The 22,838-nt window shown below is 34.7% G+C and overlaps 4 protein-coding genes across 5 annotated transcripts; 3 read left to right on the forward strand and 1 right to left on the reverse strand.

Annotated features, from left to right (window-relative positions):
* Nucleotides 1–1,068: 1,068 nt before the first annotated feature.
* On the forward strand, nucleotides 1,069–4,966 carry LOC130997408 (glycosyltransferase BC10-like). Its single transcript, XM_057922702.1, has 3 exons — nucleotides 1,069–1,940; nucleotides 2,047–2,476; nucleotides 4,886–4,966. The coding sequence occupies exons 1-2, from the start codon at nucleotides 1,357–1,359 to the stop codon at nucleotides 2,465–2,467; spliced, it is 1,005 nt and encodes a 334-aa protein (XP_057778685.1). The 5' UTR covers nucleotides 1,069–1,356; the 3' UTR covers nucleotides 2,468–2,476; nucleotides 4,886–4,966.
* Nucleotides 4,967–7,183: 2,217 nt separating this feature from the next.
* LOC130997409 (uncharacterized protein At3g28850) lies at nucleotides 7,184–8,589 on the forward strand. Its single transcript, XM_057922704.1, has one exon. It carries the CDS (start codon nucleotides 7,362–7,364, stop codon nucleotides 8,355–8,357), a length of 996 nt encoding a protein of 331 aa, XP_057778687.1. The 5' UTR covers nucleotides 7,184–7,361; the 3' UTR covers nucleotides 8,358–8,589.
* Nucleotides 8,590–12,767: 4,178 nt separating this feature from the next.
* Nucleotides 12,768–19,434, forward strand: LOC130997411 (uncharacterized). Of its 2 annotated transcripts, none has more exons than XM_057922706.1 (11): nucleotides 12,768–12,909; nucleotides 12,978–13,143; nucleotides 13,977–14,037; nucleotides 14,189–14,321; nucleotides 14,539–14,662; nucleotides 14,897–14,953; nucleotides 15,071–15,167; nucleotides 15,568–15,775; nucleotides 16,460–16,520; nucleotides 16,932–17,069; nucleotides 17,158–19,434. In XM_057922706.1, the coding sequence occupies exons 1-10, from the start codon at nucleotides 12,845–12,847 to the stop codon at nucleotides 17,010–17,012; spliced, it is 1,053 nt and encodes a 350-aa protein (XP_057778689.1). In that variant the 5' UTR covers nucleotides 12,768–12,844; the 3' UTR covers nucleotides 17,013–17,069; nucleotides 17,158–19,434. The 2 variants fall into 2 exon arrangements, with proteins under 2 accessions (XP_057778689.1, XP_057778690.1); XM_057922707.1 differs by having other exon boundaries at nucleotides 13,002–13,143.
* LOC130997410 (uncharacterized) lies at nucleotides 17,291–20,656 on the reverse strand. The gene is made up of 4 exons (XM_057922705.1): nucleotides 20,072–20,656; nucleotides 19,620–19,721; nucleotides 18,612–19,253; nucleotides 17,291–18,537 (listed from the first exon to the last, which is right to left on the reverse strand). Exons 1-4 carry the CDS (start codon nucleotides 20,387–20,389, stop codon nucleotides 17,482–17,484), a joined length of 2,118 nt encoding a protein of 705 aa, XP_057778688.1. The 5' UTR covers nucleotides 20,390–20,656; the 3' UTR covers nucleotides 17,291–17,481.
* Nucleotides 20,657–22,838: the final 2,182 nt, after the last annotated feature.

The raw sequence follows: 22,838 nt of genomic DNA on the forward strand, positions 1-22,838 counted from the left end.
ATTTTAAAATTTTCATAACTTATTCATTTTTAATTCATTTTTGATGATTTTTTATACTATATTAAATTCAAGATATATATTGATTATTTTTTCATGAATCAAATTTGATGACATTTAGAAAATAGTTAAATATAAAAGAATAAAAACAAAAATAGTGAAAAAAATTGGTGTAAGAAGAGAGAGAAAAAAAAGAGAGGAAAAATATGGAGGGAAAAACTCCTCTTTTATATATTACTAGTATATAGATTTGTATACCACTTTCATTCTTTTTTCATTTTTTCTTTGATTTAATTAAATCTAGTACTTTATTTTAATTTAAAAATTATTTATTATGATTTATTAATTCAATTGGGGTATATAATTATTTTTTCATTTAATTTGCAATTTTTTAATTAATAATTGATTATTTAGGGTTTATTATCCCATAATTAGAGTATAACTTTAAGCTGCAGGGTAATAAATGTAGGATTCATTATATAAAAACAATTTATATTTCTACAATAAATGATACTCTTTCTATCACATTAATAATGTCTTAAAAAATTGGTGCCCTTAAACTACGAGATGATTGTTTAGAGCATATAAAGTAATTGATACTTCACTTGTTTAATGAGAAAGATAGAAAATAAAAAATGTTTTAATAAAAAAGTGGGAGAGACCCACGTATTTTCTTTAGTACAACTATGACATTAATTTATTTTCTTTTACAAATTGAGACATTATAAATGAAATAAAAAAAAATTAGAGATTATTGATGGAACGAACAGAGAGTATTAAATTAACGGTCATAAAATTAAGACGCAACCTCTACTCTGTCTATTTTTTTTTTAATTTTAAAAAATATCTATTATATAATCAAATAAGTCACTCGATCTCAAGCATAATTTCTAAACTACACAAAAGTGTTAAAATAACCGCATGCATGCGGAACTACTACATAAAGGAGAGTTTTTGTGGTTAATTTCTTTTGGACAAAATCATAACATTATACTTTATACATGTAAAGATATTGCACATGTAAAGATTAGACATACACGTATCTAATCAAGGATTATACTGTAAATTATTATTTTTGGGACAAGTTTTTTTTGGTAGAAATCATCTAAACCTTGAAAAGGCGAAAAAGAAATCAGATTTGATCGAAGAAAATGTGAGAGTGCAAGATTGAGAGGAAGCGGAGAAACAAGTTGTGTCCTCCCCCACGTTTCTCTGTCTAACAGATCTCAAAAATATACATTCCCATTAAATTCCATCTCTGCAAATTGTTGTTTGATGATTCGGCCATGCATGCAGATTTCTGCATGCCACAGAATCCAATAATTAAAAATTGTTGATCATATCGATCGAAATCCGTCGATGGTTAACCCACAATTGGTGCTCTCATTGGCTCTCCTCCTCTCTTTCCCTCTCCTCTTCCTCTTGATCCCATGCATTCTCTCTCCTAAACACATCCCGATCTCCCTCCCCGACGAGCTGGACGACCTGGCCCTCTTCCGCCGCGCCACCCTGGACGCCGCCGCGGCCCCCTCCAAATCCAAACCCCCGAAGATCGCCTTCCTCATCCTCACCAACTCCGATCTCCACTTCGCCCCCCTCTGGGAGCTCTTCTTCCGCGGCCACCACGGCCTCTACAACGTCTACGTCCACGCCGACCCCTCGGCCACGGTGGCGGCCCCGGGCGGCGTCTTCGCCGGGCGCTTCATCGCGGCCAAGAAGACCCAGCGCGCATCCCCGACCCTCATCTCGGCGGCGCGGCGCCTCCTTGCCACGGCCCTCCTTGACGACGCATCCAACTCCTACTTCGCCCTCGTCTCGCAGCACTGCATCCCCCTCCATTCCTTCCGCTACATGTACGACTACCTCTTCCGCCCACCCTCCTCCCTGCCGCTCTACCGCAGCTTCATCGAAGTCTCCTCCATCAAGCCCAACCTATGGGACAGGTACCGCGCCACTTTTTTTTTTTGATAAATTAACAATATTAAATAAAGAAATTTAGAATGTCATACTTTTGAATTGAATTGAATTTATTCGTTGGATGTAATGTAGGTATGGTGCTCGAGGGAAAGACGTAATGCTGCCGGAGGTGCCGTTCGAGCGGTTCAGGGCGGGGTCGCAGTTCTTCACACTGACGCGGCAGCACGCGCAGGTGGTGGTGAGGGACCGGAGGCTGTGGCGGAAGTTTAAGCTGCCGTGCTACAAGTGCTACCCGGAGGAGCACTATTTTCCGACGCTCCTCTCCATGGAGGATCCCGATGGCTGCACCGGCTATACCCTGACCCGGGTGAATTGGACCGGCAGCGTGGCCGGCCACCCCCACACCTATGGCCCCGGCGAGGTGTCGCCGCGCCTCATCCACGATCTGCGCCTTTCCAATTCCACTACATATTCTTTCATGTTTGCCCGCAAATTCTCTCCGGATTGTTTGCAGCCCTTGCTCACTTTTGCTCACCTCATCTTCCGGGACTGATAACTCACGGTAACATTTTCTTTCTCTTTCACTATAAATGTATTTATATAACAGAAATGCATAACATGTAAGCACACTTCTCCTTTACTTGAGGTTAGTTAATTCTAATACCTCAAGAACAAATTATATTGAAATCAAACTCCATTCGCTCATTTTTCCTATAACTTCAAATAAATTAATGAAATAACAAAATAAGCTTTGATTTTTATGTGATTTATAAATTAATTAAGTCGATAATAATTCATGAGGTATTAGAATAAAAAATAAATGTATGAAACCAAAAAGAATGTTAATATGGACTAAACCTGCAAGAGCCGTGCTCACGAATGGCAATTAAATCCTTTATCGCATGCACGTTTGGTGTCCCACTTTAAATTTTTTATATTTTAATCTTTCTTTCTTTAATTTAATGTATGCTTTGGTACAACTTTAATTAAGATAATTAATTAATGTACACTAATCTAATTAGGGTGTGTTTGCATTCAGGTTTAAGGGTATTTAAGGAGTAAGATATAAAAGATGTTAAATTTATATATTACTATTATATCATATATCCCTCTATTCAGAGGAATAAAAAGTAAACACTCTCTCAGGGTATATATTTATCTTTTATATTATTTTTAAATTTTTAATTAATAATTGATTATTATGATGAATTAATCCAAAGTTAGGGTATATATATATATATATATATATATATATATATATAATAAGATTCATTCTATAATAATAATTTTATTTCTGTAACAAATAAATATAGAAATAGTTATTTTATTCACACAAATAATGCTCATATAAAATATTTAGCATATATAACATTCCTTTGGATTATACTGATAACTAAAACATCTTACTAAGATGAGGTGGTATAACTTAAAACAAAAAAAAAAAAGTTATATATTTGGTGAGTAGAGAATGAGTTCCACAAATTAGAAAAAAATTGTCATAGTTAAGTGTGGTTATTTTCAAAAATAGTGAGTCCATTAATGATAATATATATGTAAATATGTGAGAATTGTAAAAGTGATGGTTAACGAAATTATTTTTAAAAATGAATTAAAAATTTTTTATGGACGGACGAAAATGAAAAAATAAGAAAATATTTTGTGGAAGAAGAAAGTATAAGTTATACTATATATCATCTAATTCCCCCTTTTGGATGACGGGTGAAAAAGTTAGTGGGAAAATGCATGGTGTTTTGAGTGTTTGTGAAAGATTTAATATTTCAAAATATTCATTTTGCTATTATAAAAGAAAATAGTTATAAAGATAATAAATAGCTATAAGTACTCACTACAAAAAAAGTTTTCACTAGTGATATGAGGCTTGATAGCTATTATGACATTTGAAATTGTAACTATTAGTGATTAGCTACACCATCAAATATCATTAATTTTTATGACACACATAATAGCTACCAAACCTTATATCACTAAAAGAAATTTTTTTGTAGTGACTATTTTATAGTAGTATTTAATTCATAAAATATAAATTAACTTTAATTCACAATCGATTGTGAATTGTATGCAAAAATATGATCAATTAGCGATTAACAAGCATTTTAATCATGATATGAGGTATGGTAAGGTTGATTCACTACTATGTAGACAAAATTCATCGATTTACGAGTAAGATGCTTGGTGCTTGTAAACTATTATAATAATAAAGGTAAAATTGTAAAAGTAATTATTTTTATTTTTATTATAATTATAATAGTGAGTAGTTTTATACTTCATCCGTCCCACTAGTAAATTTATGAATGTCTCACTTTTTTTTTGGGACGTCTCAATACAAATATTTAATTCACTTTTTGGCAATATAATTTCTCTCTATACTTAATATTTAAATAATTTCTACCAATCCACTTTATCTACTTTTTACACATTTCTTAATCCCTCTGCCAAAAAGTTATGGGACACTACTATTGGGACAGAGGGAGTATTAATTACAATACATAGCAAAATAGATATTAATACTCCATCCGTCCATAAAAAATAGTCATTTTTTGCTATTTTGGGACGTCCATAAAAATTAGTCTATTTCTACTTTTGGAAAGTTTCTATCACATGGTGGGCCCTAAACTCGACTCACAATATAATTAATTATCATTAACTTTTTATGTGGAACTCTTTCTTCACTCACAATAAATTTAATCATTTTCATTAAAACTCGTGTCGCCCACTTTTAGGACTATTTTTTGTAAACGGAAGGATTATTTCTTGGCAGATCATAGTTGAAAGTCTTATACCACGAGCGTGACCTGAAATCAAGATAGTGTATATATAAATGCTCGATTTGTGTCGGATTTTATGCCATTAGTAATTTATAATTGCGGTTAATTTTGTGTTCAATTGATGCAACGTCTCCTTCAATTGTGCCACTAAATTTGTAACCCTTGTTCATGATTTCTCCCTGCAGGTCTAAACTAATTAATGGCGATCGAACTTCTATTCGTTGAAGGAAATTTGAAAGGTTTATTGTGTATGCTCACATACATATTATTAAAAAGAAAACAATTAACCCTCTCAAAGAGAAAAAGGAAAAAGAGACACATATAATGAAATTTGAACGATTCGGAGAAGGAAACTTGGAATAGTGCAACGGTTTGTGAATTTTTGGTACTATTATATAACTCCCATTTAGATATGGTAGTGAATTTTGGATTGGGTTTCAGATACACAGATTCAGATCAATTTTGTAAGATTTGAGCATGTTAAAAGTTATAGATCCAATGGATCAAAATTTAGGTTCGGATTTGGAGTAGGATTTTTGAGATTCAGATTCAATCCAAATGCCATTTGTGGATATACATACATCATTACATAATATGATTACTGATTTTAAATTCCACATTGATTATCTCTTTTTTACGGAATTTTATCTCTTATTTTTCTGAAATCTCAAGTTTTTTGCCTTATAATCACCTTTTTTTTTACTCCATTCTTATTTTCCTCGTATCTCTTATCCTATATAGCTTTCTAATTAAATTTCATTATTGGACAACCCTTATAAATACATATAATCAATATACATTTTCCTTCCCACAATTATTTTGCATCACCAATTTAATTGTGCTAATTAATTAACTAATTAGTTGATCAAATAAATAATTATTATATTTTTATTGATAAATTTAATATGGCTAATGTTACTTTTGCGAATAGTATTGATCAATCAAATCAACTGAAGCATAATAACTTAGCAAAATTCTTAAGGTTAGATGACTAGGTTAATTATGAATCTCAACATTCTCATCCCCCAACTAAAAAAAAGTCTCATTCATATATATATCATTTTTTTTACACTTTGGGGGAGGGGGAGCGGTGAGGTTTAAACCCTGAACCTGACTGTTCGTAGACAGGAGTTCACACCCGCTTGGTGTCCCATTGAGGACATATATATTTCATTTATAAAACAATGAAAAAGTAACATTACAACATTAACTAATATAGAAAATTATACTACTTTACGATTTTTTTTGAGAAATTTTTTAAATCTAATTGAAATTACACAGTATTATCAAGATAACTTCACTAACATATTTGAATTTTGTAAACATGGTTAAAAAAAAAAAGGTATTGGACCATAGTCCGTTAAGCCTAATAGTAAATCAATATCTAAGTTGGCCCAATATCTAAGTAGATCCTACAATAAAACTTAGAGGGTGTTTGGCCAAGCTTATTTTAAAGAGCTTATAAGCTCTTGGAGCTTATAAGATGTTTCAAGAGCTTATAAGATGTAATTTTTAAGAACTTATAAGTTGTCAAAGTGTTTGAATAATTGAGCTTATAAGCTAGAGAGATAATTTTTTGTTAGAGAGAGAAAATATTTTTTTAGAGAGAGAAAATCGAAGAAAAATGAACTTGAATGTTATATAATGAAAATAATAAATTATAGTTGAAAAATATTTGTAAAATGATTGTTGCATATGAAATTATAAAAAAATAAGTTGTGGTAGAGGAACTTATTTTTTGGGGAGCTTATAAGCTCTTGGAGCTTATTTTTGAAGCTTATAAGCTCTTTGACAGCTTATTTTGCCAAATACTTTGGAGGAGCTTATAAGCTCCTAAACAGCTTATAAGCTGTTTTGAGGAGCTTATAAGCTCAACCAAACACCCTCTTAGTAGATCTAAGTTTTGGACGGCACATCGATGGGAAAGAAATGAGTGGTTGTTGTAAAAAAGAGAAAATAGGGTCATGTTCCAAAATGAAAATAAAACTTACTTATAGGACAAAAATAAAAAATATGATATTTTCTTATAAGACAAATGAATTATATTTCACTCAAAATATAATCAAATGAAAATGAAAAAAAAAAATCTCCGTCTACAAAATGAGAAAATTAATGAAAAATTAAAAATGAGGGAATTTATAATTTAAAAGATTAGTAGAGGTTAGTTAATTGAGAGGTTAATGAACGATTAAATTATTTTTTATGTCTTAATTTTAATTTTTATATGGATTGTGATGTTAATTTTTCTTAATTTTAAAAAAAATGAAATTAATTGCAAACTGAAAATTAGTATAGATTCGTGGAACACTTTTGTTTTTTATCTTAGTTTTTTGTAACAAAAGTGAAAATTGAATTATGAAAAGTCACATGTTTCGGGTGCGTCTCCGGTCTTATGGACCGGACACAAAGAATCAGAGCCCTTCCAGTTGCACTGCACCCTCACTCGCTATAAACTTTCAAATTTAAACACGCCAATCAAAATTAACTAGCCGTTAGCACCTTAGCTTGTCATCAACTGAAAAACTTTTTGTGTGTGTTTTTCCCTTCTTCTCTGTCTGTAGACTGTAGCAATTCATGAAAACGACCAAAAAATCTCTACCTCAACCTAATCCTTCTCTCTCACAGATCCTGACAAAGTCTCCATTCTGAGAGGAAGAAGAGATGAAGGCGATGATGAAAGGAAAGCTGCTGAAGAAACTGAAGACGGTGAAGGCGATCGGCTACCTAAAGCCCGACAGAATTCTTCAGGTGAATGCATTAGACGGTTACTTATACACTCGCGCCCCCTTGGCCGCCATTGAAGAGTGCCCTAATCATACCGCTCAAGAGCCAGAGATCATCGATGTAAGGGAGCTGATGAAGGACCTCCGAGATGAAGAAACGGAATCCGATGATAAAGAGAATGTCAGGCCGGAGATGAATGAAAACGAGATCGCCGTTGAATCGAAGATAAAAGACGAGAGTGCCGCTGTTCCTTTGCCCGAGATCGATGTAACGTCGTTTAGGCGGCCGGATCTGAACTCGGGGAGCCTCTTCGATCCGAAGCTCCTCGCCGCGTTCGAGCAGGCGGTGATGGAGGTCAAGGCACGTGAGGCGGAGAGGAGATCGCGAATCGAGGAAGAGATCAACGAATTACCGCCCTCGAAGTCGCGGAGGATCGATCAAGCGCCCGATCCGCTGACCGAATTCGAGGAGAGGTGCCCGCCGGGAGGGAGCGGCACCGTCGTGCTCTACACGACGGGGCTACGAGGGATCCGGAAGACGTTCGAGGACTGCCAGAAGGTCAGATCGCTGCTGGAGAATCTGAGGATACTCTTCTTCGAGAGAGACGTGTCTATGCACGCCGAGTATAGGGAGGAGATGTGGAGGATTTTGGGCGGGAAAATCGCGCCGCCGAGACTGTTTATCAAGGGGAGGTACGTCGGCGGGGCGGAGGAGGTGATCGGGCTGCACGAGCAGGGGAGGCTGAAGCCGCTGATACAGGGGATTCCGATCGATCGGAACGGAGGGTGTTGTGAAGGATGCGTTGGATTTAGGTTTATTGTTTGCTTCAACTGCAACGGCAGCCGGAAGATTCTGCCGGAGGGCGACGGGGACGCGATCGTCTGCGCCGAGTGTAACGAGAATGGCCTCATTGTTTGCCCCTTCTGCTGTTGAATCCAAACATCATTTATTTATTTTTGTATAATTGGGATTTTTTGGTTGATAATAAGGTCTTGTGTATTTGATTGTACTAGGATGATTGTAGTTCACATGCAATTCATGTGTATTTTTTGGTATTTATTTCAAGGAAGAGCTACTGTATTGTTCTTTGTAAAGAATACTAGAAACATTATTTTTATTATCTTATACTTTATGGTATATAACGAAAATGTATTGGTGTGGGAAATTATTCTATCTACTTTTGATAATATATATGTTAAAAAATAAAGGGTTGATTGCCTATAAATTAAAGAAACAATAGGGCCGAATGACCCTATTCAACATATAACATCAAATTTTGTCCACCATTTGAAAAAATATAAATTTTGGCTATTTTTTGTATGTCATGACTATTCTACCCTTCTCTCTCTCTCCTCTCTCTTTCTCATCTCCTCCCTCTCTCTCCAGCGGCTCCTCTCTCTTTCTCATCTCCCTTTCTCTCTCTCTCTCTCTCTCCAGCGGCTGCGCGGCAGCGACGCCGAGCTTGGAGAATTCGTCGGAGCTCTCGCGGCGGTGGTGGAGGAGATCCTCCCTCTCTCTCTCTCTCCAGCGGCTGTCGCTCTCTCCTCTCTCTTTCTCATCTCCCTCTCTCTCTCTCTCTCCAGCGCGCGGCGGCGGCAGATCTGGTCTGATGAGGCGGCGGCGGTGGATCTGATCTGATCGTTGCGTCGCCTCCTCCATCGGCAGATCTGATCTCCGCCTCCTTCGATTTCAGCCATGGTAGATCTGATCTGATCTGTGTGCTGCACGTATGGCACTTATGGCACTATTAGTGCCATAAGTGCCATAAGTGCACACTTCCCCCTAGGGTTTAGATATTCCGGCCATTTAGGGTTTAGATTATCCATTTTGAGGTTTAGATGTTCCATTTAGGGCTTAGATTATCCATTTAGGGTTTGGATGTTCCATTTAGGGTTTAAATGATGTTGTTGTTTCTGTATTTGTGCTGCACGTATGGCACTTATGGCACTATTAGTGTCACAAGTGCCCAAAATGATTATTTTACTTGATTTTATTTTGGATTTCCGTTGGCACTTATGGCACTAATAGTGCCAACGGAAATCCAAAATAAAACCAAAGTAAAATCTTGACACTTTAGTGCCATAAGTGCCTAACCCGACCCGGCATGTGACCCGCGTGCCTGATCCTACCCGGTCCGCCTCATTAAGGGTAAAAACGTCCAAATCAATAAAAATGGCCAAAATTTGTGTTTTTTCAATGTGTGGCCATAAATTGTGTTTTATGCTTCATTTTGACTACTTCAAAATTTTACTCTAAATTAAAACTCACTTCGTCCCATTGATTTTGTCCTGTTTTTTGTTTTTTTTTGGTTGTTTTATTGATATTGTCATGTTTCTATATTTGGTAATGATTTTACACTACAAATAATATGGTTCCACACATTTACACACTTTTACTACACTAATTTAACTCTCCTTAATAATCGTGTCCAAAAATATGGGACAAGCCTAATAGGACGGAGAGAGTAATTTTTTTTTTTATCAAATTATGAGTTTGTATATAAACTAAAATAAAACATGATAATTAGAGTATCCATAATTGTGAGCCTTTCAAGGGGCTCTTAAATGGCTCCTACCATTTCTGAGCTCCTTCCCCACAATGGAGCTCTCTATATTCGGGCTCTTAATTTTCGTTTTCATTTTATCTTTATTTTTAATGTTCGTTTCAATTAATTTAAACATTAAATTAAAATTAAATATTACATTAATTAAAAAATACAATAATTAAAAAATACAATAATTAAAAAAACATTACAATAATTTTTATTTCTATTTTATCCTTATTTTAAATGCATTTGTAGATTAAAATGGCTAACACAAAAGACCCACTAAGGTATATCATAATGGCTCACACTTAATTGTTCCCTTCTAATGGGATAACATTTATAAATAGCTTGAGATTACTTTGTTTTTCTAATGTGGGATAGTTACATTCTTTTATCTTTCAAGTATCAAACTTTAGACATTAATTACTTATTCATTTCAACTCATAAATGAGCTAATAAATATACTAAGTTAATGTACTCGAAACGTATATTTTAAATTTACTAATTAATCTCAACAAATTCCAATTAATTTAACATAATTAATTATGAATTTATAGCTATTTATTAGCTTAATTTCTTACGATCTCCCACATGAATGGTGAATAAATGCAGATGCATGAATACACAATCTGACGATCTATTATTGCATCTGAATATGTAGTTTTTGACTTTGAACATTTCATAGTGTATTCCTAACATATTTACTCGTTGCTCGGTGAACACATTAATTATCTTGAATCAGTAAGCTTTTGTGTAAATCAAGATAATAACGTACACACAATAACATATCTAACATCTTTTGTTCTCACGTTGTGTCCATTTTGGCCTTGAACCATATCTTGGTTCATAAGTGTTATCATTTGAAGCAGCCTCACTTCTCACTTATATAGGTGATCTCATGTAATGAGTATCTTGCCATACTCCACCGATTATTTTATGATTGATAAAATGTATGATTGATTAATTTTATCCTTAATAGTAGGATCTCCCAATCCCATCCTTTTAATGAGATAAAAAATAAGCAAAAATAGCTTAAATGAGAGAAACAATAAAGGGCCTTGGGATGTCCCAAAGTTTCAATCCATCAAAGTAAACAAGAGATTAACCTTATTGTTTTTATCTATTAAGGTTAATCCTTCAAAGTAAACGTTCTCTTATGGGGCATTTACTTTGCATGATAGAGTAATTTTATCCTCAAGAGTAGGATTTCCCTAATCTCACACTTTCAATGGCATATGAATCAAGCAAAACTAGCGTAAATGAAATCAAGGTGCTTAGAATATCCTAAAGTTTCAATACATATCCAAGTAAACAAGAGATTATTAACCTTACTATTTTGTATATCAATGTTAATCCTTCAATATGAACGCCTCAATAGTAAACGAATTCACTATGTTGTCTTTTGACATTACATAGTTAGTACACATTATTCCAGTTGTGATCAATGGTATTGTGTCTTCGACGAATGTGTCAAGACTTACCATTATACATACTACTGTGTGCTTTTCTTATGGCTGACATATTGTCACAGTGAATTAAAATAGGAGGCACAAGTTTTTCCCAACAAGGAATATCCTCTAAGAATTTCCTTAGTCATTCAGTTTCTTCGTTTGTTTCACCTAAAGCAATAAACTCTGATTCCATTGTAGATTGAGCTATAAACATTTGTTTAGAGGATTTTCATGCAACTGCTCCTCCACCTATGGTAAACATAAAATCACTTGTGGATTTAGAGTCTTTTGTATCATATATCCAATTTGCATCATTGCATCCTTCTAACACAACTGGATATCTCGTATAGTATATTTCATTATTCAATGTGTGTTTTAAGTATCCTAAAACTCTAGCAAGTGTTCTAGAATTTTTAATTCCTAGAATCACATTGGCTAGTCCTATGTCTTTCATGCCAAACTTATTTTTCAACATGTTCTTAATACTCATGTTATGTCATGGTTACTTTCCATTATGAGTATGTCATCTACGTAGACACAAATAATCACAAAGTTTTCATATGCACCTTTAACGTACACATATTTTTCACACTTATTGATTTTGAATCCATTTGATATCGTAACTTGGTAAAAATTCTCATGCCATTGTTTAGGGGCTTGTTTAAGTCCATACAAGGAATGGTGCAAAATAGCATATTTGTACCATTCATCTCAATATTAGGCAAGAAAAAACATTGGACAAATGGTTTGAATATGCCATTTCGTATCATTCGTCCCATAAATTGGCGCAATAAAAAAATAATAAACTTGTAGTTTGTTTTAACAAATTCAATTATAATTAATGAACAAAATTTGAATAAATATTTTATTCATTTTCTTCATTTTTCAAACAACGCAATTACAAATCATATGAGAAAATCAACACGAAATCTTACAACTAACACAAAATCGAACTAAATTCTTAAACTAAATCTTCAATTTTATACTGTTACACACTTTTTGGCAATCACACACTTTTGTAAAAAAGTGTGTAACAGTGTAAAATACACTATTACACGATTTTCACGATTATTATACGATTTTGAAAAAGTGTGTAACAATATTCAGAGTATAATTGTACATTTATGTTAAAAATTGTTATATTTTTTCATATTTTTATTTGAGTGAATATTTTTTCTTTTTCTTATACAAGAAGAGTTAATTGAGCCCATTAACTCTATATTTTATCTTTCATTTTTCACATAACTCAAATTCAAACACGAGAATCAAAAAAAAGAAAAGTAAAAAGACGCAGAGTCAAAAACGACATTATATGTGTGTTTATTGTAATTCAAACGAGTAGCAGATACTTTTTTATTTTATTTTTTTTATTCATCCCAACCCTTTTACAACAGCTATCAAACACCACACCACTCTGCTTCCTCATGAGCTGTTGGCTTCGAATTTCCTTTCTCCCCATTCGCTTCGTCCCTTTCCACCTAAGGTTCAGGTAATTAATCGCTCTTCACCTCTGTTTACGCATATTTGTGTATCGCATTTCTCTAATATATGTGACAGAGGTCAGTGTGGGGTGTTGTGTAGAAACTACTGCAATAACAGAGACAATCGAGGTGAAACTATGGAGCATGTTGTGTGTGATGGTGCTCAAGTAATGGTGGGAGATCCTCAATTGCTGCAGAGCAAAATATCATCTATTCGACGCGATGGCCCTTTAAGATTGCAGGTTTTGTTTCGTCTATATTATTCGTTATGTGTCTTCTTTTGGTGGAGAGTTGTTATGTTTCTGCTCTCGAACCAGATAATGTATTCACGAATTTATGTATTTGGTAATTGGATTTATCCATATAACCTCAATAAATAAGCATATTTTGTTTCATACGTGCAATGTAAATGATTGTGGAATTTTGTTGTAACCTATAAGATATCTATCCATACTTATGTTAAGAGTACTAGATTACTGCGTGTTCATTTACATGTTCAGTCTCGATACAACTGAAATTAATATTTCTCAGAGACTAGTGATGCGAGAATCTCGTATTTCATGGAAAATAACTCATGCTCCGTGTGATGGCTGACATACAATAGTTAGCTGTAGCCTACTTGTTTGAGCCTTGTTTAGAATTGAAACTACAGTGACTGCTCGAGCGCAAATGCAGTGTTGTTATATATTTACACTTTGTTTAGGTGAAATACGAATTGATTAGAAGACTTAAGACAGAGTCAGTTATAACTGGATGAATATCAATGTAAAAGATTCTTGAGGGATCTGGGAACACAAAACCTTGGGGGATAATCTGCAGGAGAGTTCTCAGCTATATCATGTGAAAATTTTGTGGAGATCACCTGTCAATGGAGAATGAGAAGAAGAAATTTAGGATTTAGATAAATGTTTAGAAAATCAGTACTTGATTTCTATATTCACTCATGTTTGCTGATGCCTTGTTCTTTGGACTTATTCATGTCTTCCACTTTTTGAGGGTTGACATTTAGTTCAGATGTGTATACCTCTTGGCATATCCTTGCATATGTAACATGTATGCTACTTCAAATTGCCAGGTTATTGCAGATTTTGACGCCACGCTAACTAAGTATATGGTCAATGGGCAGCGAGGGCATAGTATGTGATACTTGTTTTTACACTTGGGATATGGTCCATATTTCATTTATATCTGATTCTTCTTTCTCTAATACCAAAAATAGCCACCTATGGACAGGCTATCGGGCCCTTATTAGTCATACTAACTTTATGCAATATACAAAAATTGTAGGTAGTCATGCCCTCCTGCAACAGGGTAATCCTGAGTATGATTTAAAGAGGCAGAAATTATATGATCATTACCATCCATTAGAAATTGACCCAACCATTCCTCTTGACGAGAAAGCAAAACTTATGGAAGAGTGGTATGAGACTTTACATATCCTAAGAAGTGTAATTACAACCATGTTTCATATGCCTTCTTCTCATTATTAGCTTGTAGTATTAGAGACTGGAATTGTTATTCTGATGCTTAAGTTCCAACATATTCTTGCCTCAAGACATTTTCCATCAAATATTTGAATTTCTGAAAGTTTTCAACTGGCTCTGAGGGAGTTTTAGTGTTTGACTCTATCTATGCAGGTGGGAAAAATCACACGGCCTTCTTGTTGAGGGAGGACTCAACTTTGATGCTATAAGGAGCTCTGTGGTTAAATCAAGGATCGCATTTAGAGATGGGGTTACTGAACTCTTTGAACTGTTGGAGGTAGACATCACCAGAATCCCTGAGCCTATTAATTTTTTGTTTCGTTTTATATTTTTTTATTACTGAAATATAATTGAGCACATATGAGTAGATGGTGTTTTCCTATAATTAGTTTTCTGCTGCATTGCCATATACTTTATATCATTTGTTGTTTTTTCACTCGATTGATTTTTATACTCTATCCTACACTTAATTTAAGAGCAAAATTATAATAATGTTATTATATATTTGCAGAGGTGTAATGTTCCCGTCCTTATATTTTCTGCTGGACTTGCAGATATTATTGAAGAGGTTAGCGTTGAGATTATAATTACTAATATTGTCTGATTTTTAGTGAGGCTTTGCACCTAGGTAAAGCTTTGCAGATACTGTATGGCGGAGACTAACTTTTGATGCATTTTTCACCAGGTGTTGAGACAAAAACTCCATAGGCCCTTTAAGAATGTTAAAATTGTATCCAACCGGATGGTTTTTGACAAGAATGGTAACCTTGTATCATTTAAGGGTACGTTTAGCATGCTCAGCTGTTCCTTTCCCTCTGATTTTCTTGGTGTGAAATCATTGATTTTGCACTGTTAATCTGTTACTGTATGCCAACTGTTTTCTCAGCCTCAAACTCGCAGCCAGTTGTCTGCACTGTGGTCTTTAGATCTAAACTTTTTTCTTGTTGGTTGGAAATAAAATTTATAAATTCTGTCCATAGATACTAATTTAACTCTATGCTACAAATTTTTAAATGGTTTTTATTGGAAACACTGTTTTGAGATTGTCAGTTTTTCATGTTTCCAAACTGTTGACTGTTTCAGGGATTGCTAAAGATGTTATCACACATAATCTTTCTGTTTGCATTTGTTCCTTTGCATCATTGAGGATAAAAATAATCTGGATATTGCTCTTTTTTACAGGGAAAACAATTCATGTATTGAATAAGAACGAGCATGCAATTGACATGGCTGGTCCTGTTCATGAGGAGCTTGGTTACTCAGAAGAGTCCACACCTGACACCTCCTCTGTGAAACTGAGAACTAATGTGCTACTTCTGGGTGATCATATTGGAGATCTTGGAATGTCTGATGGTCTGAACTACAATACAAGAATATCAGTGGGATTCCTGTGAGTTCTAATTTCTGATGGAAAATATTATAAATCTGTTGCTGCCATTTAATGTAGCGAGAATGCTGACCGTTTTTATTTCCGATTTTTTTAATCTAAACTGTCACCAATATAACTGGAAAGCCTTTATCTTTGAATAATAATGAATAATATTTCATAAGTTACTGAACTTCTATCAATTTTATTTTGAATTTTCAATTTGATTCTTCATCACTTCTTTTCTTTACCAGTTGCTTCTTTGGATCAGATTTGATTGTGCATTATTGAAAAGAAAGTTATCTGATGTAATTTTAATCCATTGGGAGCTTGTGCTAGGCCAAGTAGTTGAAAGTTAAGCAATCTGCATTAATTTTCTCCGTCTGAAAGTTATGCAAATTGGTGATGCAATAGATTTTTCTTGCATGTTATTTGACTAAGTCAGCTGTTCCATTCCTGACATTATTGTTACTTAGGGCCTCATCAACTCTGACATGTGTTTGCTAAAGTCAATGTTTCTATTGAACCAGAGGATTGTTCTGTTTCCTAGAGTTATGTTGTGTTATACTTTTTCAAAGGATGACATTGACAATCGAGTATTTTATGTATCATTTTTCTTTCCTTTTTTTTAGCTGAAAAATTAGGGCCCCATTCTGATGCACTCATGACACATCTTTAGTTTTCTCGCCTAACAAGTACTTTATGCAGGAATGACAACATTGAGAGCTCCAGTGACGGTTACCGGAAGGCCTTTGATGTTGTGTACTTGGTAAGTAGCAGCGCATTTCAGATATTTCACACCTGTATGTATACCTTTGTCTACCACTAGTGTCCTACATTAGACTTTCTCTGGAGATTTACTAAAATTTCTGGCATATAAGACTGCGGGTATAGTGCAGCATTGCAGGACCGTCCGTAAAGGAACTCATTGAGTTTCTTGATTTCAGCTTATTCACCTTATTGCAGTTTATTTGCTTTTATAAGAAAAAATTGAGTTGTCGAGAGAAGCTGTTCTATGTTCACCTCAATGGAACTCATTGACCCTCTACCCACCAGATTGTCTGAGAAGTTAAAGTACAAAGTGTAGAGAAGCTGTTTTATGTTTAGCGTGTCCATCTATTACATGCATCACATAAATCCTTATCAACAAAAATTATAACTTTTCTGATTTCGAAAACAGAACGACGCATCCATGTGGGGAGTTGTTAAGCTTGCATCTCAGCTTTGCTCAACTGTATGTAATGGAAGTGATAATCAGTGATCCCTTATTCCAAAAGTGAAATCACTGTACCTGCACTGCCAGCCGAATTTTGGTCAAGTGAGTTCTTTGTGTTAGATGCTTTCATTGTTTCCATGATTATGTGTGCTGAGAAGCATTTAGTATATTAATTCGGATTCTGATGCAGGTGTTCTCTTCAACCTCGGGATTCAATCGCACCATGATATCTTTATTTGTTTTGGTGCAATGAAATTATTTTCTTTGTTACGTTGGTCACTACGACTATGACTATCAATATCATCTATCAGTATAGCTTGTACTTTTGGTGGAAGTATATAAAGAAGGATGACATATATATGTGTTCAACTCATTTACATTTCTCCGAAAATTGGTTATTGATGTGAAGGCCAAAGGTTAGGAGAGCCAAAACTAAGCTTAGTGCACAATTAGCACTTTACCTTATCATGTAAAAAATTAAAATTAGGCATAGCTGAAAAGGGGTTTATTATCTCTACAAGTTTTCAGCTTCTAATGCTTCCAATGGTAAGGATCCCTTAGTATCATCTTCTCCTTCCGTTCCTGCTTCCTTGTGTGGATGCAGGCATTCGGTGTAATGGAACTCGATTTGCAGGCGATGATGAAGAGGTGTCGATGCCAGCAGCCCCTTTTTCAGGTCAGCTAGCAACTCCCTGATGGGGATTGCAGCCAGAAAGCTATTGATGTACTCTTTGCACGACTCTTTGCCCGTGCAGACGACGCTTGATTCTTCCAAATTCTTTCCTTCAGCATGATTACTGGTAACCACTTCTTTCCCAGTAGAGCCCTCCTTATCCTCGTTCTGCTCTGGTTTATCCTCGGCAGGTTTATTGTGAGTCTCGTTGGTGATCTGATGAATCGTGGAATCTCTATCAAATTTCAAGATGAAGGCTTGGTTGCAGCCTTCGTAGAGCCTCTCACCCAGAGTGTCAATGATGTAGTATGCATCTTGTTCGACCTTCAAGACGAAGAAGTGATCGTTCCAGCTGATGATGTAGACGAGGGGGCGAGCGGAGGAAGGCATCTCTGAGGCAGATGCAGAGATTTCATCCCATATGTTGTCAAATGACATGGCACCTTGGAGGAAATCACACCCTTTGTCATCCAATCCATCCGGATGGAAAAATCCGACGAATGATTTCTCCGGAACAACAGAAAGTGGCCGGACCTTTGCCTCCAGCACTGTCTCGAGATCGAAATGCTTGTCCGGGAAGCGTTCCCTGTAGGCCTCATTGTCACAGAGGCTCCTCCACTCCAGTGATCCTTCACGGATGAGGCTGTCAAGCTGGGACTTGATCGGCATCTCATTGTCGTTGGATTGCAGCCAGTTGGCTATCACAGCAACCAGAGCTGTGCATGCACTTTCACCGGCTGCACGTTCGTGCCTCTGGTCGATTGAGGCGAAGAAAACTTGTGTTTTAAGCTTCATGTGTCCATCGCGGCTCGTGATCTCCCTATCCTCCCAGGCACCGACGGCGAAACCATCGTCTCCAAATGCGGAGGCACGTGCACCGGAACTCTCCCCATCTTTCTGCATAGTGTAAAAGACAAATTCAGCAACAATGCATCTAGAAACAATAGTATGGCGATGATCGGAAACCATACCGTTAAGGTGGATTCATCTGAGGAGCTAAGCTGCCTCCGATCAAAATCAATATCGTCTCCGCCTTCCTCACCGTAGTACTTCTTCAGCAACGGCTCCCCCTTCATCTTGGGAGACTTGAAGCTCAACTTCCGCTTCCTCCATGGCAGAAGCCGACGCTTCGCGTTCTGCTCCTGCATCAGATGATCAGGAGGTGACGTGGGCTTGGTGTGATGGGTGTAGTAGAGCCAGTCCTCGTCCTCGCCGCTGCTCGTGTTGGAGTGAGCCGCCGCTGACACTGCTCCGGCGTGGTTGGCATAGGCCAAAGTCCCATAACTAAAAGACTTCCTGTCGCCAGAATCCTCTTCGGAGAGGCCTTCACCGGAGGCGTGGCCGTCTGAATCGGAGGAGTCGAGCGGGTAGACACCACCCTCGCTCCTCTCGGAGCTGCCGCCGTCGTCTTCTTGACCTGCCCTTTTGGGTCTGAGCGCGGAGAGACCCTTGAAGATGTTGACTCTAATGGGGCTGCTGTTGGCCTTGAGATCTTGCTTCTCTGTGGAGAACATTTCACCATAGCATGGTGATCGAGGAAACAAGAGAATGGGTTTAGGCGCTGCTTCAGCTTGATCTTGGACATTTCTCAATTCAACAAGATGGATTGAAAGCTGCATTACAATAAGAAACACAAGATGGGTTTAATTTATTGAAATTCAGCTTTGAATTAAAACTTAATCCTATGCGGAAGTTGATAAGTAATTATAGGGTAGTTCAGAAGTCAAAACTGTTTTTGAATCTGCATTTCAAAGTAATCTCAGTTCAGTTCCTGTGTTCTGACGAAGAGAACAATTTTAATTCTGACTTCTTACGAAATAATTTCCAGCTTCTAGTAAGGATAAATTATGTTAGAATTCAAATTCGGGCCGAATTCTTAAAAATAATAATTTTTCACGATTGTGTTACTAAGAAAATAATGTTAATTAAAAACTAAGATTAGCGTATAATTCGTGTAATTAAGAGTAAAATTTGCTCACATGAAGCGAAGCATTGATGATGAGAAGAGGAATATCTATGTCTCTGCCTTGTTTGTCGAAATCTGCAAGATTCAAGGATGCAGTGCCTACACTGTTCGACCCCTGCAAATTTGTCACACAAAGTCAACATCAATCTCCCACTTAATCCAACTCAACCAAACCAACTTTAGTGGTTAATTGCTTTTTTTATTTTTTATTTTATTAAAAAAAAAAAACTTTTGCTTAACCAAACAATATGAAAAGCCAAATAAAATACGGCGATCATAAACAACAATTGAAATCCACACACACACAAAATGGGAGAGAAATGCACCATCACTTTAATCTAGAAAAGAAAAGAAGAAAGAGAGAGTAAAACGATGAACAAAATTAATCCAATTCTAGAACCCAAAAAAAAAGGAAAAATAATTGCAATCTCAAAAGGCAGAGAGAGAGAGAGAGAGAGAACTGACATTGAAAACGGTGAAGGAGACCTCCCATGGATGAAAGAGGCCGTCCTTGTTCGCCGATAAAGCGCAGAAACATCGAAATTCTTCGTCGAATCGAGCGACTCCGTCTTGGTTCAGCGACATCTCCTTGGTGAAATTCCTTCTCACACTCTTCCTCAAAGAGCTCAAGGAGATCCCTTTCGCGCCTTTCCATTTGATCTCAACCGAATATCTCGAGCAATCGCCACCTCCTACGACGCCGCTTTTGAGATGATCAACGGTGATCCTCGCCTCCAATTTCTTCGATTGCCGCGGCCTCCACTTCATCATCTTCACCACCATTTTAACCCTCTCCTTTCTGTTGACTTTTTTTTTTATCAACTGTACCACCCAACAAATTCTGTCTTTGAGAGAGAGAGAGAGAGGCTCTGCAATATATATAGAATGAAATCAATTTTTTTCCTTTTCTTTTTTTTATTAAAAGTAGAATTGATGATGAGAGTAGAATTGATGGTGAGAGTATTTGAACGTTGGTTTACTTTTTCAGCTGTGAGAGGGAGAGTGGACTGCCGAACATATGGCCACCACTATAAATTAAGGCTCTCTACTTTGCTTATGAATTTATCACCATAAAATGAGGAATAATAATTTTTTCCCCTTAAAGTCCCTTATTTTTCCATTAATTTCTATAAAAATAATTTTATAATTTTTCATTCATTCTTTTTTCATGATCGTATAGTATCAAAAATAAAGGGAGAATAGAATTAAGAGATTTATAAGGAAATTTATTTATTCCTCATTTTTCATTATAAATTTACAATTAAAAAAATAATAGTAACAGGAAAAATTGAAAGGATAATTGTTGTAAAATACTCAAATTCTATTTTAAACATAATTTTTAAAATTTATAAGATAGTAGTATTAAAAATATAACTTTTAATTTGAACTCAATTTTAAATTAATTTAAATACTTCATCATTCCCTCAAACATCTTCCTCTCTTCATAATCTACTTTTGAAAATAATTGCATTCTTCTCTAAAAAAATACCAATAATTATAATTGCACTCGCTATTACTATTACAATCTTCACTTTTTGTGGTACTCATTCTCCATTTATCAACAATTAACTTTTATTAAAATTCGTTTCATCTCCCTTAGGAAGATGGTTGGGGGATGGAGGGAAGGGAGTAATAGATTTGTAATTTCTCTAAAAATAATGGCTTATTATAGTATATAATGATTAGATTAATTTAACTTAATTAAAATTACATTTAATTGTTAGGATAATTGACCGGCTATTAACACACACACGATTAATACTATGTATTTTTCTTTAATTTTATCATTTTCCAATTCCTCCTTTTTTTCAAATAATGTATAATTGTGTATGAGTGTATACTTAGTTAACATAGTGTAAAGTAATTATTGAAAAAGAAATAATTAATTCTTACAACAAAATAGAACTGCAATATTTAAATATTTATGTTTTATTTTTTTATGGAACATCTGGATACTGAGTGGATAAATAGTGAGTAAATATGATAAGGACGATACACATAAAATACAACGCTTTTCCAAGCAGCAAATTTTGTTTCTACATTAATTTTTCATCAAATATTCAAAGGACAATTAAGTAAACATTAAATGTTTAGTAGTACTAATTTGACCATATATACAGGTGCGATCCAAATAATGAGTGGAATATACTTAGGATAGGATACGAGTAAAAAGAATAAACAGGAGTAATGTCCCTTCAAAAATAAATAAAAGTAAATATACATACCCCTACATAGGGTTAAATAATATACTGAGGCCTCACTCAAGTGATAAAATCTAAACATCCAAAAACTTTCCTTTATAAGAAGTATTAGGTTCAATCCCGCTTGCGTGCGGATAATTTTCTCGCTCTTATGTGGATAGTATGGTCCCGCCTGCGTGCAATAATTTTTTCACCCTTGTATAGTGTAGAGGTCCCGCCTGCATGCGGGTTGCTTATTCGATAAAAAAATTATAAAAAAAATAAATTTGAAATAAATAAGTTATAATCATTTAAGGTGTTAATATAATTTTTGTTCGCTCTTATTTATCTTTAATGTTGAACATTATATTATTTTATTTTCTTTTCTTTTGTTTGTGAAAAAAATAAGTAGATGTCATTTTTTTTCGTTCAAAAAAGTTTTATATTGTTTAATTATAATTATTTAAAATTTAAATATTTTTAAATGATAGTAGTTTTTAATGCAATTAAGGATAATGAAATTTGTATTGATTTTAAAATTAGAATTTAAAATATTATATAGATTTATTTAATTATGTGTACAAACTATTTATTTATATAAACAAATTTGTTGCTATATTTTTTCTCATATTATTCATATTTTTTGTGATTTTTTTTTTATTAATTTTGAGCTATTAAAATATGAAATTTTAATAATAATATAATTTGAGCTTTTACTAAATTATTATTTAAACGAAGACTATTAATTATGTTATATTAATGATTAAGTATTATTTGCTCAAAATGAGATTGACCTAAATTATTTGTTTTACAGTCTATACAGTTAATTATTATTAAACGTATGTAATTATTATTATACAATACTCATAAAATTTAATATTATATTCATTAAGTTGATAATATCGTTATTATACATTATTTTAAATCAAATACTAATATTTAAAGTAACATAATTTTTTTATTATCAATTAATACAATTCATAAATATTGATATTTTGACATGTTTATATAATTTAAATTTTTTTGAAAAAATAAATATATCGTGACTCGTG

Source organism: Salvia miltiorrhiza, chromosome 8 (genome assembly GCF_028751815.1).
Source record: "Salvia miltiorrhiza cultivar Shanhuang (shh) chromosome 8, IMPLAD_Smil_shh, whole genome shotgun sequence".
Lineage (NCBI taxonomy): Eukaryota > Viridiplantae > Streptophyta > Magnoliopsida > Lamiales > Lamiaceae > Salvia > Salvia miltiorrhiza.

What these genes read in the sequence shown, in the direction of transcription:
- LOC130997408 (XM_057922702.1), top strand. Translation starts at nt 1,357, where the DNA reads ATGGTTAACCCACAATTGGTGCTCTCATTGGCTCTCCTCCTCTCTTTC. An exon ending in AAGCCCAACCTATGGGACAG is followed by an intron (nt 1,941 to 2,046) that starts GTACCGCGCCAC and finishes GATGTAATGTAG; the next exon opens with GTATGGTGCTCGAGGGAAAG.
- LOC130997409 (XM_057922704.1), top strand. Translation starts at nt 7,362, where the DNA reads ATGAAGGCGATGATGAAAGGAAAGCTGCTGAAGAAACTGAAGACGGTG.
- LOC130997411 (XM_057922706.1), top strand. Translation starts at nt 12,845, where the DNA reads ATGAGCTGTTGGCTTCGAATTTCCTTTCTCCCCATTCGCTTCGTCCCT. An exon ending in ATGGCCCTTTAAGATTGCAG is followed by an intron (nt 13,144 to 13,976) that starts GTTTTGTTTCGT and finishes TCAAATTGCCAG; the next exon opens with GTTATTGCAGATTTTGACGC. An exon ending in AACTCTTTGAACTGTTGGAG is followed by an intron (nt 14,663 to 14,896) that starts GTAGACATCACC and finishes ATATATTTGCAG; the next exon opens with AGGTGTAATGTTCCCGTCCT.
- LOC130997410 (XM_057922705.1), bottom strand. Translation starts at nt 20,389, where the DNA reads ATGGTGGTGAAGATGATGAAGTGGAGGCCGCGGCAATCGAAGAAATTG. An exon ending in TCTCCTTCACCGTTTTCAAT is followed by an intron (nt 19,722 to 20,071) that starts GTCAGTTCTCTC and finishes ACAAATTTGCAG; the next exon opens with GGGTCGAACAGTGTAGGCAC. An exon ending in TCATCAATGCTTCGCTTCAT is followed by an intron (nt 19,254 to 19,619) that starts GTGAGCAAATTT and finishes ATTGTAATGCAG; the next exon opens with CTTTCAATCCATCTTGTTGA.